Raw genomic sequence first — 18,708 nt, forward strand, 5'->3', positions numbered from 1 at the left:
GTATTCATTTTTATTTATTTTAAAGCTTAAAGCCCCCTTAAATGTACATATCTTAAAAATAAATTTACTTTATAAACATAGTAATATAATAATAATATATTTTATGGAATTAATAAAGTTTACAAAAAATGTTTGAATATAGACATATGCAATATAAAAATAAAACAATATAAAAGATGAAAGTATTTTGTAATAGAAAAGGAATATCACAAAGGACTCACGATGTAAACCTGAAGTAGGCTTTTATTAACTTTGAAAACATGATACAGTTACACGATTAACTTTACATAATACTCTTTTGTATAAACAATTGCTTATGTCCTTTAGGAGGTTATCGGTATTAGAAAAAGCGGGCTATTTAAATCACCACATATTTATTTGTGTGAGTGCGTATTGAGTGTGTGTTAAAAAAACGTTTCATATAAATATACATAAAAAAATCACATTTATCATAATTATTTTAAATTTTTAAATTGTCATTGTACAATAGTATAACATATCTTAAAATATTATATAAATAATATTAAAAAACAATTATATAAAAATATGTTGATTAAATAAGTAAAAATAAGAGTATTTTGTGCATATTTAGGTGAATTATATTCAGTAAAAATTTTAATTAGAAATACTGTAAGTTTAATATGGAAATATACATATGCACGTACAGAAAAAAAATTACATTTATCATAATTATTTTAAATTTTTAAATTGTCATTGTACAATAGTATAACATATCTTAACATATTATATAAATAATATTAGAAATTAATTACATAAAAACATGTTGATTAAGTAAGTAAAAATAAGAGTATTTTGTGCATATTTAGATGAATTATATTTAGTAAAAATTTTAATTAGAAATACTATAAGTTCAATGTAGAAATATATACATACACAGAGTCAAGAATGAGGTAGTTTAGAACAACCAATATGATGTACTACAAGAATAGTACCACACTTTATGCCCTGAAGATGGTCCGAATAAAGGTCGAAACGCAGCAAAAAAAATGAAAAAGGTGTTTTTCTAAACTACTCCATTCTTGAACGCTCCTCATGACTTCGCATATTAAGTATTTATTAGCGTGATTGTGCAATGTGAGAGAGTCGATGGCGGAATATTGAGTACCCTATAGTTAGATTAGTTAAATAATATTATGTGTAGAGGGTGATGGAGGAATATCGAATATTCCGTAAATAAAACTGGGAGGCGCGCCCCATTGAATACAGCTCGTCGGATATGAGGCGCCCCTCCCGTAAAAAGTCGGCTGAGCCGTAAAACTTTTACTTTTGTTGACATCTTAAATCTTTACAAAAATTTGCATTTTTAGATTAATAGTGTGTTATTTGGTTTGTAACATTCACCGTGCTTTTTTGAACTTTTACGAGAAAGTGTCAGGGAGGAGGTCAACGGGATTTTTCTCAACGGGTTTGTGCAATTTAGTCGTTCGGACAATTATTACAGTTATTAAGAATTATTTCGTAAGAAATCGTGGAAAGTGGAAATGATTCTAGGATTAAGGGGTTTGTGGGAGGAAACTCGAGGGGAAGATCCCTGACGCGCGTAACCCTGGGCAGACTTCGTTGTCCTCTTTACCTTTTAAGGTATTCGCTTGCCTCCGTTCTACTCAGGCCGTCCTACGTAATTTCGTAAAAGATCGTTCCGGTGGGACAGAATTATTCGCCATTCCAAACAAGTGTCCGAGGGGGTGAGTGGTCCGTACCGTTCCGTCAAGTCCTGTGCCGCGTTCAAATTTGGACGAAGCTCCGACCAGGCAGTTATGTCATCCGTGGAAAACGTCCGCCTAGGATAGGTCGTCGTGACACGGATTAATATGTGAACGGTTGTTTATTCGGGGAGATTCGGTGGCCAGGTAATCCAGCTGAAATCGTCTTCCTTAAACAAAAGAGGCCCGGTTTTCGAGAAGAACATGTCGAACAATCTCTGGGACGGATCATGGAATTTGAGGATCTCCGTCACCGACCTCGGGATGGAGAGGACCCTCCGTGTCAAAGGCGACAGTCACATCGGAGGTGTCATGCTCAGCCTCGTTGAAAATTTAGGTACCGTTTTACATCAGGCTTATTTTATTTTTTAATTTTTTTAATATATTTTATTGCAACTGTGAAGAGGACTGGAACCTTATCAGTTCCAAACTCGAGATAGCAGATAATTGGGACATTTTCAGTTTTTCTACTTTTCTCTTATTTACACAAATTCACCCCGAGAATTTCATCTGCCAATCGCTCAGAATTTTGTGATCTTACTTTTGTTTACCACGTTTTGGAAATTAATCGGAACCCTTTGACGATAAATCGTTCCGTTGTCAATCGGCTCAGCCTTCATTCATTCTCATCTGTCAATTGAGCCCCTCCACCGATTCTAACCTTGATCCTCGCTCGTTTCTGTCTCACATTTTTCATAAATTATGCCCTAGAGTATTTTTAGAATGCATAATCTCTTCCCTTGGGCGTATTCGTATTTCGACGAATAAAGCTCTGTTCCAATTTGCAATTCGTTTTTCGAAACTCGGGCGACTCACGTCTAAATATATTTTTTATTTTTTTTGTTTCAAATTGCGATTTGTTTATTTTTGTTTTATTTTCAACCTAATGCTAAATTTTTTTCGTATCCACCAGCCTTGTTTACTCGTGTCATTTTTTTTAGATACACTCCTGACAACCGTTCCCAGCTCATTTTTGCACCATTTCTTAAAAAGTTGCAAAATTTTATTGAAGAACCCCTGCTTTTACTGACTAGTGTTATTTCTAACTACTCTTTTTTTTTCCTTTCATTGATTGATCCGGAAAAACAAACTGCTTCAACCATTTTCTGTGTATCTACACCGTAAAGATTGTGATATCTTTCCCTGTGGTGTACAGGGTGATGAACCCTTAATTTGGTTGCTGTCAATCCACTTTGGTCTGTCAACCCAACAAGGGGTTACGACAAACTTACTGCAAATGTTGAAAGAAACTTTATGAAACTTTCAGTTTGTCCACAATGTCTTAAGTTCTTCTTTAGTCTATGACCAACTGAACTGAAAACTTAAAAGACATAATAATTTTATTTTTTTTTTAATCCACAAAGGATGTGAAAATTTTGAAACAGGATCACGTTTGTGAGATTTCCTCCTGTGGTCTGTGGAAGTTTCATATTTACCTGTCATCCTGCTCTGATTATCCTCGCTGATTTTTGTGAATTCGTGAATAAATAATCAGCGAGGATGGACAGACCAGGATGATAGGTAAATATCAAAAAACAGGATCGCATTTGCCAGAACTGGAAGAGGAAAAAATATAATTTAAATGACCCTGATCACTATTATCTTCATGCTCTCTTGAAAGAAGAATAGTCTTTAAACATCACCAAAGCGGTGGCAAAACGATTGACTGTCGCCAAAAGCGATTTTGACATATGAAAGTAAACATAAAATCAAAAGAGTGTGAACACAAAAGATTAATATTATAAGACCGGTTCACACATCAAAGTAGGGGGGAAAAACACTTTGAGCAAAACAATGACATATTAATGCCATGGTCCTCTTGACCTTAATTGAGAACTGTTATTGCAGCTAAGCAGATGAAGGGGGTTTACTACAAATTATGACCTCAATATTTACTTGTATTCTAATCAAATATGGGGGGCACGCAAATACAACGAGCCTTTTTAAATCAGCCTAGACTGTTTTGGAAAATAATCAGGATGTCACGTAATATTAAATAAAATTTATGTAATTTTTGTCATACAAGAGGGCTTAATGTTTAACTACCCATCGGGTGTCGCGGATGAGAGGTCAAACCATTATACAGTAACATAACAACAAATAAAGTAAAATCTATGAACTTTCGATAATTTATGATCCTGATATGCCTTTTCTCGCTTGACAACCCAACCAACGCATCAGAGTTAAAACAACCTGAGGTGGATTATAATTTTATCGCAGTCAAGTTTTGCCTTCTTAACTGTATCACTCACTAATTGATTTTAGGATGTATTAAATAAATTGTAATAAAATTGTACACGGAGGTCTGAACTTGTCGAATGTTCTACATGGTTCACTCAATTTCTAAAAGTAGAAATAACACTTCATTTGATTGATCAAACAAATAATGAACTGCTCCAACCATTACGACCAATAATAACAATACGACAATCCAAATCAAAGAAATGCATATAAAATTAACCAAAAAGTATTGGCATATCCCACTTTTTTCTGAAATCTCAAAAATGAAAGGTTAATGGTTTGTTGCTAAATTTATTTAAAAACTAACATCCAACTGTTAATTTTCAGTGGTAATAAATTGAGCAAATTGAAAAGAAGATTAAAATAATAAATAAGAGTAAGCATTTGAAAGGTGAAAAAATATTGGCACAGTTGTTTCTTGCTTAATTATCTATGTAAAACTAAATTTTATTCTTTTCAATCTGAAATCTGTTGTTCTAAACTATTTTCTGACCAGTTCAATAGTAATAATAATGGCTCAAATAAGAGATCATCGTCATTGTGCATTTGTGTCATTAAATTGTCTTCTCGTAGATTGAGTTATCACGAAATTGCATGCTAGATGCGTTTTGACGATTGTTATGTCAAGCGAGAAAAGGCAGATCAGGACATACAAGTTCACAGATTTTACTTTAATTTATGCGACTGTACTTTGACTCGACGGGTAGTTAAAAATTAAGCACTCCTGTATGACAAGAACTACTTTACTTTTATTTAATATTCACTGCACCCTGATTACTCCCCAAAACAGTTTGGGCAGATTTAAAAAGATTCATTGTATTTGTTTTATTTATCCCCCCAAACTATTGGAGATAAGGAAGCCTTGTATTCATGCAGGAAGTCGGAACAAGTTTTCTTCTACACAATTAAAATTTCCCATTTTGCATTTCAGAACATTCTGACACAACAACAACTTTATTAACACAGTTTTATTATTCCTACATTGTCCTTCACTAATGTGTACTCCTCCAAAATAGATTTCCACTCGGATTTTGAGTTTCAGACCATTCTGAACATTTTTTTTTTTTTTTTTCGGATCTGTCTGTGGTCTATTTCTTGTATCCGGCAAAACTCCGATACCAAATTTTATGCTATTTTCAGGGATTGTGCAGGTTGCTTTCTAGATGATCCCCTATGAATTAACATATATGCATGCACATGCACATAAATATTGTCAGATTCTTATGAATTTTTCAGGGATTATGTGGATTGCTTTCTAGATGATCCCCTATGAATTTTTTTTCCAAATGGATTGACATATGCGCATGTGCATTCACAAAATATGAAGAAGCTATACTGCCCACCCACTTGGCAGACTTTTTTCCTACCATTTGGTTACGTACAATAAAAAGTTTGAGCCAACAATTGTACCAAACTGTCTTCTTCTGCTTAGCACCAAACAGATTAAGGTCAAGAGGACCATGGCATTAAGATATCATTATTTTTCTCAGTGTTTTTTTTTACCCTACTTTGATTTGTGAACTGGTCTTATAATATTAATTTTATGTTCAATCTGTGTTCACACTGTTAATTTAGTATTTAATTTCACACGCCGAATTAACTTTTGGCGACAGTAGATCCTTGTTTTAAGACTATTCCTCTTCCTGAAAAAACTGGGGAAGGGGTATATTTTTGTCACAAAGTTAATTTTAAAAATTTGTCTTTCGGCATAAAAAGCTTGTTTTTTCATTCCGTGCAATTAGTACACTTCTTTCTAATTGTGTGCCCTTGTGCGCAAAATATCTCTCTTAATGCATACCCATTTATTATGACTACCCATTGTAAAAGAGAGTGAAAAACTTAGTTGTTTTTTTTTTTTCATTTTTTATAGTGTGAAATGTTTATTAGAAAAATCTGGAGTGGAGTAATTCTTACTGTTTTGGACTGGATAAATGGAGAAAACCAAAAATTTAACACTACATTTAAAATAAATTTGTTTGAGCGAGTAAGGCTGCAACAACAAAGACTGCTGACATAAATTAGAAAAATAGGATGTATAAAATATATCATTGTCTATATACATAATGTATCAATATTGGTGAAATTAGAAATTCAGTTTTGAACATAATAATGACATAAAAGTTAAAGTTGGAAGCGGTGGCTGACCTAGCGAAGTTAAAATTCTTATAGTCACCAAACATTAATCCGGTAGATAACGTTTAGGGTCAAAAGGGATCAGCTATCCATAAGCAACGGATATGTTCAAGAAATGAGTTCAAAATGGCCTAGGTACAAAAAAATAATTTTTCCCCTACAATTTAAAGGGATCGGTTTGATGAGCCAGATCAGCGAGGTCCAAAATGATAGGTGTAAATTAAAAAAAAAAAATGATGTGGAGATAGTATAGGACGAATGGGGGAATGTAGAAATTAACAAATGGGAAAATAATAATGATCATTTATTGAAAATTGATTTATTATTTTTATGCAAAGTGTGGCAAGATGAAAAAATTGTGTCATAAGCAACTAAAACATATATTTAATATAAGTACTGAAGGACCTGTATTTCACTAACAGATCCCAGTGGTTATTCATATCTCGCTGAGAATCCATATGATAGCATGATATTTGAATATTGGTGAAAAAGAGGAAAAAATGTGAAATTGTAGGTTGATGATCACTATGTTGTGAGTTCGAGTCCTGTTCATGACTCTTATTTTTGATCTCAGCTCACACTTTGCATAAAAGTAATAAATCAATTAAAAATAATTACTTTGGTTAAGAGGACCAATTAAAATGTATTTATTAATATTATTTATTGAGGCTTTTATTTTTAAATTGTGGTAAATACCATGAACTGGAAGAGTGAGCACTGCAGCTGTATACAGCTGATTCCTTCCTTGTTCTCTTTTTGGGATCTCGCAACACATATGTGAATTGAGCCCTAGTGTGCCAATGTTTTTCCATCAAAGAAACTAATTTTTGAAGGGGGTTGGTCCCAAATTCAGGAGCTCAGATCGGATCCTGCCCCAGACCTTCTATTGATGAGTGCTATGTCAATTTTCATTGCAGCCACTGGTCTCTCACCAGTGCCTTTAGATATCAGAAAAGAAGTCCAAAGGCGACGGTAAGAATCAAACCTACATCGACGAGAGTCTAATGCCTTAACTTAAACTAAACTTAACTAAACTTTCAGAACATTTTCCTACTATTTCCTATTTCATTTACGACAAAATTACAGGTTCATCATTTTATCGTGAAGAAATCTCACAATTTAATACAGATAAGTCGAAAGCCCTGGCGCAGAAGCAATTTAGAAGTAACGTCACGTAGATTCTGAGTGTCGAGAATTCCTAAATCAAATTTATAATACATTCCAGGAGGGCACTAATTGGTAAGGAGTTCCGGTTTAGGTTTTTGTTTATAAACTGTTATTTTTAAGACACACTTTTAAGGAGCAAAAGACGTATAATCCAAATCGACGTCCCACAATCCCACAAGCAAAGAAGCTTTCGATATCTGTTAATTATTTTTTCTCTTCTTAAAATTCTACCTATCCCATTTTGCTATCTGAAAATTACCGACTGAAGGAAAAGGCAAGGGCACAACTGCTAGATCTGAGATAGCTTGATTGCAGAGTTGATCATTTTACTTATTTGATTAGGTGTTGGCTGATCAGCATATTTAAGCAAAAAATATGCTGAACATGCTCGAATAGTATTTCAACCAATAGTAAATATAGGAAAAAATGTTAAGGTGTCACTATGAAGGTGAGCGTGTTAGTCACAGCCGAGGTTGTGGATTTAAATTCCTTTTTTTAGAAATGATTATTATAACTTCATTAAAAGTGTGAAAAGCCTATTTTTAAAAAGTCATTAAACATGAAAAAATAATTTATAAAAACTTTTTTATGGTGTCTTTTTTTTTTTTTTTTTTTTTTTTTTTAAATATATATATTTCCACTCTATCATCTTTAGAAACAATATTTAGCTTTTTATGCCACCAACAGTTGCTTCTACAAAATCCTAGGTCACACTATTGTTCACCCGTTGTTAACTCAGTTCCATGAAAATATGAAGTTTACATTGTTAGTAAATAATTTATTTGGCATTGTTTTGATGGATTTATTTATATTTTAGACATTGCTATGGACTGGTCTGATCATGCTTTGTGGTGGCCTTCACGGAACATGTGGTTAGCCAGGACGAGGTCAACATTGGATCAGTATGGTGTACAAGCAGACGCCTCTTTGCAGTTCACTCCTATGCATAAAACGCTTAGGGTTCAACTGCCTGATCTGAGATACCTTGATTGCAGAGTCGATTTCTCAATCAAAACTTTCAACGCTGTCATACAACTCTGCAAAGAGTTAGGTAGGTTTATCCTTTTGTATTAATTAAATAATCTTTGTTTAAATTTGATTTTAACGATGGTTCTATATATCTAGGTATTCGTCATCCAGAAGAACTTTCATTCTGTAAGCCTTTAGAACAGAGCCATTTGAAGCAAAATTTACAAGACCTTTTGACTCACAAGAAAATCAAAGATGTCAATGGCAAAATTCCTGCTGACACAAACACTTTTGTCGCTAATTATTCTGGCTCTAATGGCTCATTGGATCAAGCCGTTCCTCCGATGTGTTCTCCTGGAGTTTCCAAAAACTTTAAATCTTCACCAATCAGCAAACCTGCCGTAACAGTAAGTCCTGAAGTGTTATTGATAAATAAATTCAGGGTGCTTTTAAATGTATCAAATGTGATAATTTGTCAACGACATGTCACGTTGACTGTAAAATGTTGTATCTTAAACGTAAGTTAGTATGTATTACCTAATTTAAAAATAGGTGTCATGTACAACATCAACATTGGTTGAAACAATTTGTCAATAACAATTTTAGAAAGAAGGCCAATCATTGAATTCTCTTCCTCAAAATTTGCCGATAATTTATGTATTTTTATATATTTATGTTAAGGGGCAACAGAGAAAAGCAGAAATAAGATTTATTAATATAGCATTTTTCAGACAAATGAAACTTTTTTCAATCAAATGAAACCTTTTTCCAAGCAAATGAAACCTTTTTTCAAGCAAAGGAAACAAAACTTAATGATAATAATTATGTAGAAGAATAAATAAATGGCATTATAGTACTAACAATAATTTTTATGATGATTGAATATTAATATCACAATAATTGAATCGTAAGGCTTAGGAACAGAACGTTTCTTGTGAAGATCCGTTTTCGCATTGGCGAGGGTTCACTTTTGCAATTCATGTCGAGAGACGTGTTTGTAGAAACCCTTCAACCTGATGATGAACTAAAGGGCTCGAATTCCGGATTATTAAACAACTTATTGTGATTATTAGGAACTATCTTTTTAAAAAGGATTGAACTCCACACTCCCTTCATCATTCATAATTTCTATCACAGAAAGTTGTTGCTCGCTCAAAAACACTTTTCAATCCCACTTAATTAAACTTCGACAGGGTAGATGTAGAAAAGTTTGATGAATACAGAACTTCACAAGAAACATTCTTGTACCTAAGCCCTTACGATTCAATTATTGTAATATTAATATTCAATCATCATAAAAATTATTTTAGTACTATAATGTCATTTATTTATTCCTCTACATAATTATTATCATTAGGTTTTAGGTTTCATTTGCTTGAAAAAAGGTTCCATTTGCTTGAAAAATGGTTTCATTTGCTTGGAAAAAGGTTTCATTTGATTGAAAAAGTTTCATTTGGTTGAAAAAAGGTTTCATTTGCTTGGAAAAAAGTTTCATTTGATTGAAAAAAGGTTTCATTTGATTGAAAAATGCTATAACTTTAATGCACATCAACGTTACAAATTACATACATACACTTAAAGACTGGACACACACTAATTCACTTGTCATAACCATTCCAAACAATGGAGAGAAAATTGTATCAGCTGGTGTAACGTAACCAACTTCAACAATTTATAGTTCTTAAGACAATTTATTCCACTTATAGAGATAATAATTGAATCAATCATTTCAAAAACTTGTCACGTTACTTAATATTCTTATTAATAAAACTGTTGATCGTTTTCAAAATAATAAGCTCATTTCATTTTTCCAGCCTGATTATACATGGAAAAGGAACAACTTGAATTCAAGCTTTACTTCGAATGGAAATCGTTCTCCGACATTTCAGTTTAACGAATCTCATAACATGACTCTTTCACAGAGTCCGATTACTCCAAACAATGAAGCCAGAAGCAGCCTCGTTAGGCCAACAACACTTGTCGAAAAAGCAAGAATGAATGTAGCGTAAGTTTTAGAATTATTTTAACGTTTTATTTTTTTAAATTTAATTTAATCAGATGTAATACATTGAATTAATTTTGTCAGTTGGCTCGATTCATCTTTATCAATTATGGAACAAGGTGTGAGAGAATTTGATACACTCCGTCTCCGTTTTAAATTCTATTCATTCTATGATTTGAACCCTAAAATTGACGCTGTCCGTATTAATCAGATTTACGAACAAGCAAAGTGGCAACTGCTGAATGATGAACTTGATTGTACAGAAGAAGAAGCACTAATGTTTGCAGCGTTACAGGTATGCAATTTTTTATAACACAAATGCATAATGCTTTAATCTTAATTTTTTAAACAGTTCATTTCATTTAGACGCAAGTTTATCTTTTAAAAAAATATATATACTTTACTAAATAAGAAAACAAATACCATTTTAACAAAACTTCCTTCTACTTGGAAACATGGTTTTAAATTAAAATTGTCTGAAATCATAAAGTAAGACAATTACAAGACTCTCCATAAACTGTGAGTCAACTTTGACATTATTAATGAATTATGTGTAGATTGTTTTCAAAAAATTTTTATACAAGACTGAAAGAGTTGTGTGATAATAATTTTTATTTTATGCTTATTTTATTTCTTATTTAATGTATATATCCATCCATTCCAATCCAATTTTAGGTGCAAATATCTTTAGAAGCAAATTCACCACAACCGACATTGGATAACACAGCTAACATGTCCGGAGCGGATGATGACATTGATGCTGCTCTCAGTGAGCTGCAAGTGACCCTCGAAGGTTCTCATATAAACAACATGAGCGTCGATATTACACAAGTCCCTGAACTTTATGATTCCTTGCGATTTTTAAAGTAAGTGTTGTACACGACATGTAAACTATATTTGTTACAAATTTATTGATATATTTTATTTAATCAAATGTAATATATTGAATTAATTTGTTTAGGCCAAAACGTTTTACTCTAAAAGCTTACAAAAGATATTGGTTCACTTGCAAAGACTTAAGGCTGAGATTGTACAAATCTCGTGCCGATTCACAGACAGGGACGCCAATTCACGATATAAGCCTTCGTGGGTGTGAGGTTACTCCTGATGTCTGCCTTACACAGCAGAAATACGGAATAAAATTAGAAGTGTCTACTAGTGACGGAATGTCTGAAATGTACATCCGGTGTGACACTGTAAGCTATAACTTGTCACTTTTTACAACGACAAAAGTGATTATATTTCATTTGAGAATATTTCTAGGAAGAACAGTACGCCAAATGGATGGCGGCCTGTAGGCTAGCCGCGAAAGGTCGTTCGTTGGCCGATAGTTCGTACGAAGCTGAAGTCGCTTCAATTGTTGCTTTCCTCCAAATGCAACGTCCTGCCCCTGCCCCAGTGATCAATCCATCAGAATCAGAAATCGTACCTGAAGAATACATACCTCCAAAATATGTAAAGAAAATGAAAGGAAAGGTTCGTTATTTTGATCTTGTCAACCGTGTTGTTTGATTTTTTGTTAGATTGTTTTTATATTAGATTTTGACTTTTTAATTTTTTTTTATTATAGATGCACAGAATCTTAGAAGCACATGCTAATGTGAAAAATCTCTCTCTGATCGAGGCAAAAATGAAGTACATTAAAGCCTGGCAGTCACTTCCTGATTTTGGTATATCACTTTTTGTAGTAAAATTTGCTGACCAAAAGAAGGAAGAGCTTCTAGGAGTCGCCAACAACAGGCTGATGAGAATGGATATAAACACAGGAGGCCATATCAAAACTTGGAGATACAGTTCAATGAAAGTAAGGCTTTCATTATTTAAGACCCGACTACTAATTCTCACACTTTATTCTTACTTTGACTCAGGCTTGGAATGTGAATTGGACTGCAAAGATGATGATGATCCAAGTCGAAAAGGATAACGTGAGGTTTGCCTGTCTTACTGCGGATTGTAAAGTAGTTCATGAATTCATCGGGGGCTACATTTTCTTATCGACCCGGTCCAAAGAGTCCAACCAAATGCTAAATGAAGAGCTGTTTCACAAACTGACTGGCGGTTGGGCATAAAATTTCAAATTTCCAAAACCAGGTTGGCAAGTGCAATCTGACGGTGCAATCACAAATTTATCTTCAAAATTAATTTCTATATTTAAAATTTATAATCACATTAACTTAATTAATTAAACTAAGTATATTTTTTAATATCGCTTTATTATGCCAAGATTAATTTTAATGTACAAATTTGTATTTTAGTATTTCCCACATCATTATTTATTAACATTCGTTGATTTGGAAATGTTTGGGGAAAAAGTTAATTCCATGTAAAAAAGAAAAGGAAAAGAGAAAAAATGTACAGGCTTACATGAAGTTAATATTTTTGTTTTGTAATGTTCATTAATAATATAATAATAATGAAACCATGTGCCTTAAATTAATGTTTTGATTTAATTTTTTAATATATATGTATGTAGATGACAATATTATACCAAAACTAAAATTTGCAGCATATTTCTAGAAAATTGTTTTAATTAATAACAAGAAATATGCTGAATGGTTAACAAATTTATGTTACATTTATTTATTTGTTACTAAAATTTTTGAACATATAACATATATATAAAAAGTTTCTAACCATGTTAAATACTATTAGAATTTAATTTAAAAAAAACAACACTTAAGTCAGTATGCCTTAATTGTAAATTATTATGTGCCTTGTTAATTGTATATCTTATAGTTAGTTCGTAAGCAGTTCAGAATTAAAGTTTAAAAAGTTAGTCTTCTACTCATTTTCTAATTAAACTTTCTGGTTCATGCCTACATTGAAAGAAAATAACCAATTTCTTACCATTAGAGTTTGAAAATAGTTCATAAAGTGAAATTCACATTTTTTTAAGAAAGTAGTACTGCTAAAGGCACTTCAGATGATGTGAGGTCTTTTGAACTTACAGTATTTTACATATGGAACCAGCCTCGGTATAAAAATAATTGTAGGCAGCTACCAAACAAATTTGCACAATTTAAAGATATTCTGTTTGTCTTTTTATTTTTAAATTGAAATTGATTTGTTATCTTATTTGATTAGATAAATGTACATTGCAATAATGAAACTGCATCAAAAGAAAAATTATGCGTAACATTTAAAAAGTGAAATTAATAGCCTCACTTAATAATTGTTTTAATAGGGTTCACAAACAAGCTTCTTTACAATAAAGTTTAACAAAAATTAAGATATTTATAACTAGAATATTTAAAAAGAGAATTTTCCAACGTACGTAAAACAGTTTTACATAACTGTACATTGGTATGACGTGTGTTCCATTGTTTTACGATTATTTAAAATCTAATTGTTACATTCGTTTACTTCCAAATATTACATTTATGAATCACGTTGAAAAATGCCAATTTTACTCTAACTTATTTACATTTTTATTTAACGTGATTTACAATTGTATTAATTCCTATTAAACTTTAGGTTTTAACGGCTAAACCTTTTTACCTACTAGTAGTTTGTAGAAACATTCCATACTAACCTCGACATCGGCCAAATTTTCTCTTACTGTCCATTGTGTATCATACATATTATATGTATATATTTAGATTTCGTTTAATAACAATGTAAACTGCCAACTAAAACTAATATATTAATATTTTGAATTTTTCATTAAGGTTTTAAGTTAATTGTTTATATCATATAATAACATACGCTTTAATTGTTTTGAGATGAACTAAAGTGTCCTTCAAAATTTTGTAAAAAACTGATACTATTTAATTTCTTAGTAATAATAAGATAACTATTGACACACTGACATAAATAATTTATTTGTTGTTGATTATTGCTAAGGAATATGTTAAGAAGTAGCCTTTCTTCTTGTGTCAAAAAAAAGTGTTAATTGTTCATTACATATTTATATTTTTCAAATTTTCTTTCAGATTAGACAATCCATATCTCAAGTTATTCCTATTGAAAATTTATAGAAAAATATTTTTATGAGTACATATATATTTTGTTGACTACATGAAACATATCTAAAGGGGAAAAAGTAGTATTTATTAGTATTAGTAAGTAATATCTAAAAATTATTTTTACAGTTATTGGCCATTTTAAGACCATTATTCATTAAGCACTTTGGCAGAACTTAAATGGATTGAAGCAAGATTAATAATTTGTTCCTGTAAAACAAAACAAAAAATCATTTTCCAATGAAATGGAATGTTTCAGTATTACATTAATGATTCAGCATATAAGCTTTTGGATTTCATACTTAATTGTTAAAAAGTATTCAAATAATTTTCCTAGCTTGTGAAATTTAATTTTAAAATGCAAGTGCCTTTATAAAAAGTGTTCTTACTATTTTTACACGTTTACTTTTTAGTGAGCCCAATCTAAACTTGTTAATTAACAATAAAAAAAAATTAAAGAATATTTACAAATTTATTGTTAAGAATAGTAATGTATAGTAGAAATGTTTATTTTATGTATTTTCTAGTTGATGAATTAACATTATGTACCAATTATGCTTTATTTCATATAAGAACAAATATTTACCATATTGTACATGGTTAAATCATTCGTCATTTTATTCATTTATTATGTATTATTATTTATTATTCATCATTTCTATTGTATATGGTATTACCATGTACTTTAGTACATATTAACCACGATAATAATGCTGTATATTATGTTATAAGCCTTATTGACTCTACTATAATTACACGTATAACTTAGTCAACTTGCTACATTATAACTATTTAGCTCAGTTATATTTAATCACATTTTACTTATATTCTTAAAACCTTAAGTAGAAAGTTAATTAGTTGCAAACTAGCTGTTCGTTTCTTTTTTTTTATTATTATTATTATCTCACTAGTAATAACAATAACCAGAGGTAATTTTTGTTACTAAAAATCTTCAGTAATATATATATTGAAACCAGTCTAATTTGTTGTATTTTAATGTAAAAATAAAATATTGAAAGTTAATATGTCATGATTAATTATCCCTCATTAAAAGAAGAAAAATTCCAAAATGAAGCTATCTTGATTCATTTTCCGTTAACTACACTTGAAGTAATGCAGTAAAGTTCGTTCAGGTGGGCTTAACACCTAACGTGTTGCAGATGAGAGGGTCAAACCAAGTTACAATACTTCTGACAAACTATTTTCAATTGAAAAACCATTGGGTATGCCAGATTTCGAACCCAGGACCACCACTAGTGTCGCAAATACAAGTCTGATGTTGGCATGTAGAGAAAGGTTATTTGATCTGTCCTACTTAATTGAATGATGCCATTCCTTAGCTGCTTATATAGAGCCTGTACAAATGCCACCTGATAAGACAATTTTGCTTCAACATGGCAAGAACAATTTGTTAATCTTTGAGCAGCTACTGTGTATTCGAAAAGCGAATTTTTCAATGGAAATGTTGTTTTCTTGTGGAAAATTTACTGTAGTTTGTGAAATAAAGGTCAGATTTGAATTTTAATGCCGCTAAGTTGAGAAATTAAAATTTTTTGTGAAAAAATCTAATTTTAGACTAAAACCACAAAAAAGTTAATATCTCGAGAAAGAGTCGAGATAGAAATCTCGTTCAGGTGGCAATTTTTTTTTTTTTTTTTTTTTACGAGGGTTCGCAACAGCAGAAGTTATGTCAACCCTCGAGGTGCCGGTGTTTTTGAAAAAAAGGCCATTTGTAAGTATGTCGGGTTTGAATGCAGGGCCGCTGGATTCGAACCCGGGACCTTTACCTTACAGTGATGCGCGCCGTGTCAACACCTAAACTGTTGCGGCCACCGACGCCATGAACTATGTTTTATTTAGTGAATGCACCATGGTACTATTGACATTAATGCTGTAACTGAATCCCTGGTGTATGTTGAGAGTGAATGTGTAGAGTGAGAGCGTTGATGATGGGATTTCAAGTACCCCATCTCAATTAGGTTAGTTGTATAATATGTATAGAGGGTGATGGAGGAATATCAAGTACTCCACCACCCTAACCTAGTCAATGGTAAGAAAGAATGTATTTAAGAGTGTGAATGGATTTTATGAACTGATTGCATTGAAGGCTGAAATGACAAGAGGGGTGGTATTCTCGAGGTCTCTTGGTAATTTGCACACAATTTTACAATCAATATTGAATTAAGAACGTTTTGTTTATTTTTTTATATTTATATTTCATTTTTATTTATTTATTTAAATGGGCAGATGCCCAAAATATACAATACAGTTTGCAGTTCAAAAACAAATTTGTCCATATGAAAAAAAAAAAACTTAAATTACACAATTAATTAAGGTTTTTAGTTGAGATAAAAAGTCAATGGCACGAGCGGGATTCAAACCCACGATCTTCAGCTAGATACGCCGCTGCTCTACCACTTGAGCTATCGTGATCTCGATCCACTCGGACACTAACTTCCCATCTCAACCCCACCTTTTGAATTTTCCCTTCTTTTTTGACATTTTTGCCAAGCGAACCAAATTAGTGAATTTATTAAATTACACATTTTAATCATCTATACACTACAGAAAAGAAATTAGTTGAGAAAGTAAATTGCACAATTGAAAGGGATTAAACGAAAAATAATTATTAAAAACCTATTTATAGAACCTAAAAATAAACAATAAACATTAATTTATTATAATTATATACTAAGTGACCAAAAAATGCTTATATTCTCAATAGTAAAAATCTAATTATTTTCAATAGCGATATGAGAGAGAAATAAAGGTATGATCTAATGATTTGTAAAGAATCATTGAATTTTTGAATAATATTATTAACTATTTTCTTGTGTTGTTTGATGCCAGAATGAAGAATATAAACATGAGGAATGTGAGGAAGAAGAACATGGAAGAAAGTCTGATTATAAAGTGAAGCTCGGAAATTTAAGTGAGAAAGTAATAATGGAAAATTGATTCTATTATTTATAAATTTACAAATAAATACAAATTTAAAATAAACATGATGAGATTCTAATGAAGATAAGTGGGTAGTAGATTGGAGATAAGAAATATTTGTCAACTATAAGGATATTTGAAGGAGATGAATTTAAATAATTTATTTTGAACTTGTTCTAAAGAATTTTTCTGACAGGGAAGATAACGAGACAAGATAGGACAAGAGAATCAAGATTAGAATGGAAACAGTAGAATTGTTTAAAGGCTACAATATTATTAAAATTATGGATATTGCGAGATATGAAGCCTTGCAATTTAAAATATTTTTTCAGCTCAAGGGGTGATAAGGATGCTATTTCATCAATCCCTCCCCATTCACTCTAATAAATATACTCACTCATACAAAACACAAAATGCATATTTTGATGGCTATGTACAATAAAAAAAAAAACAATTACCCTAAAAAGCAGAACGGGGGACCATTTATTTACTATTGATGAACTATGTAGTGAAAAGGACATATTTGATTGAAATTTTTTTATTACAATTGATATTTAAAATAATATTATAAGGAGCGCAGAATTTTTTAGAGCATTGGTAGAAAGACACATAGATTTTGAGGCGTTTATTTTCAAACCATTTCTATCAAACCAACGAATTACTTTTTGAAAACACTAAAAAAACATTTTAAAGCTTCTGTGAGTAGAATTATCTTTTCCAAAAAGTGAACTGCCATACCCCACCTCAAATCATTTCTACCAAAGAATTATTCCTATTGAACACTCAAAAGTTCACGATAAAATTTAAGATAATTTGCAAAAAGTAGAAAATTAACAGAAGAAATGGAAGCCTCTATATCATTAATAAATAAAAGAAACAAAAAGGAGATGCCACAATAAGCTTGAAATTCAAAAGAAAAGGAAGAACGAATTTTAGCAATTTGTATCCTATCTTTATGATAAATTCGATACCATGCAGTATTTTATTTATTTATATATGTAAATAAATTTCTTTCTTCATATGATTTTTCCTTCTTGAAGGTGGGATAATAGGTCATCTAGGATCAAAGATAATCTATTATCCCACCTTCAAGAAGGAAAAATCATAAGATTTCTTTCTTTATTCATATCTGTTAACATAAATAAATAAATTATTATTATTATCACAGAAATGAAAGTAAGTGAACACTAGTCTGGATGAATCTGCGGATTGCAGTAATTTTTTTGAGGGTCTTACAAATTAGAATTGAAATACAATGAAAATATACCTAACGAAAAGAGTATAGATAAAATTTTACCCTTAAGTTCCTTGACCTTAAAGTGTCCTTTTTAAGGTCATCATAGAGACAAAACAATCTTAAAGATGTCTACAAATTGACATAATTAAGTTTTTAATAGATTGAGATAGATTGGCAATAGTGGGACTGAGTCAGACTTTTTTGTTAATGATATTTGTCAGAAGGCAGACAGCTGACAGACCAGTTCAGCATGAGTTCACCAACACATAGACCAACACCCAACATCAACTTTAAGGAGTGTTGCCTCTGGGCAACTTCTACAAGTGACTCAAA

The 18,708-nt window shown here is 31.4% G+C and overlaps 1 protein-coding gene across 1 annotated transcript; it reads left to right on the top strand.

Moving 5' to 3' along the window:
* Window positions 1-1,492: 1,492 nt before the first annotated feature.
* LOC106663335 (unc-112-related protein-like) lies at window positions 1,493-15,145 on the top strand. Its single transcript, XM_014388099.2, has 10 exons — window positions 1,493-2,061; window positions 8,083-8,316; window positions 8,391-8,641; window positions 10,049-10,239; window positions 10,321-10,531; window positions 10,912-11,102; window positions 11,198-11,432; window positions 11,500-11,712; window positions 11,807-12,040; window positions 12,105-15,145. Exons 1-10 carry the CDS (start codon window positions 1,929-1,931, stop codon window positions 12,303-12,305), a joined length of 2,094 nt encoding a protein of 697 aa, XP_014243585.1. The 5' UTR covers window positions 1,493-1,928; the 3' UTR covers window positions 12,306-15,145.
* Window positions 15,146-18,708: the final 3,563 nt, after the last annotated feature.

The sequence above is a fragment of the Cimex lectularius genome, unplaced genomic scaffold, assembly GCF_000648675.2.
Source record: "Cimex lectularius strain Harlan isolate CLEC.00 unplaced genomic scaffold, Clec_2.1 scaffold78, whole genome shotgun sequence".
NCBI lineage: Eukaryota > Metazoa > Arthropoda > Insecta > Hemiptera > Cimicidae > Cimex > Cimex lectularius.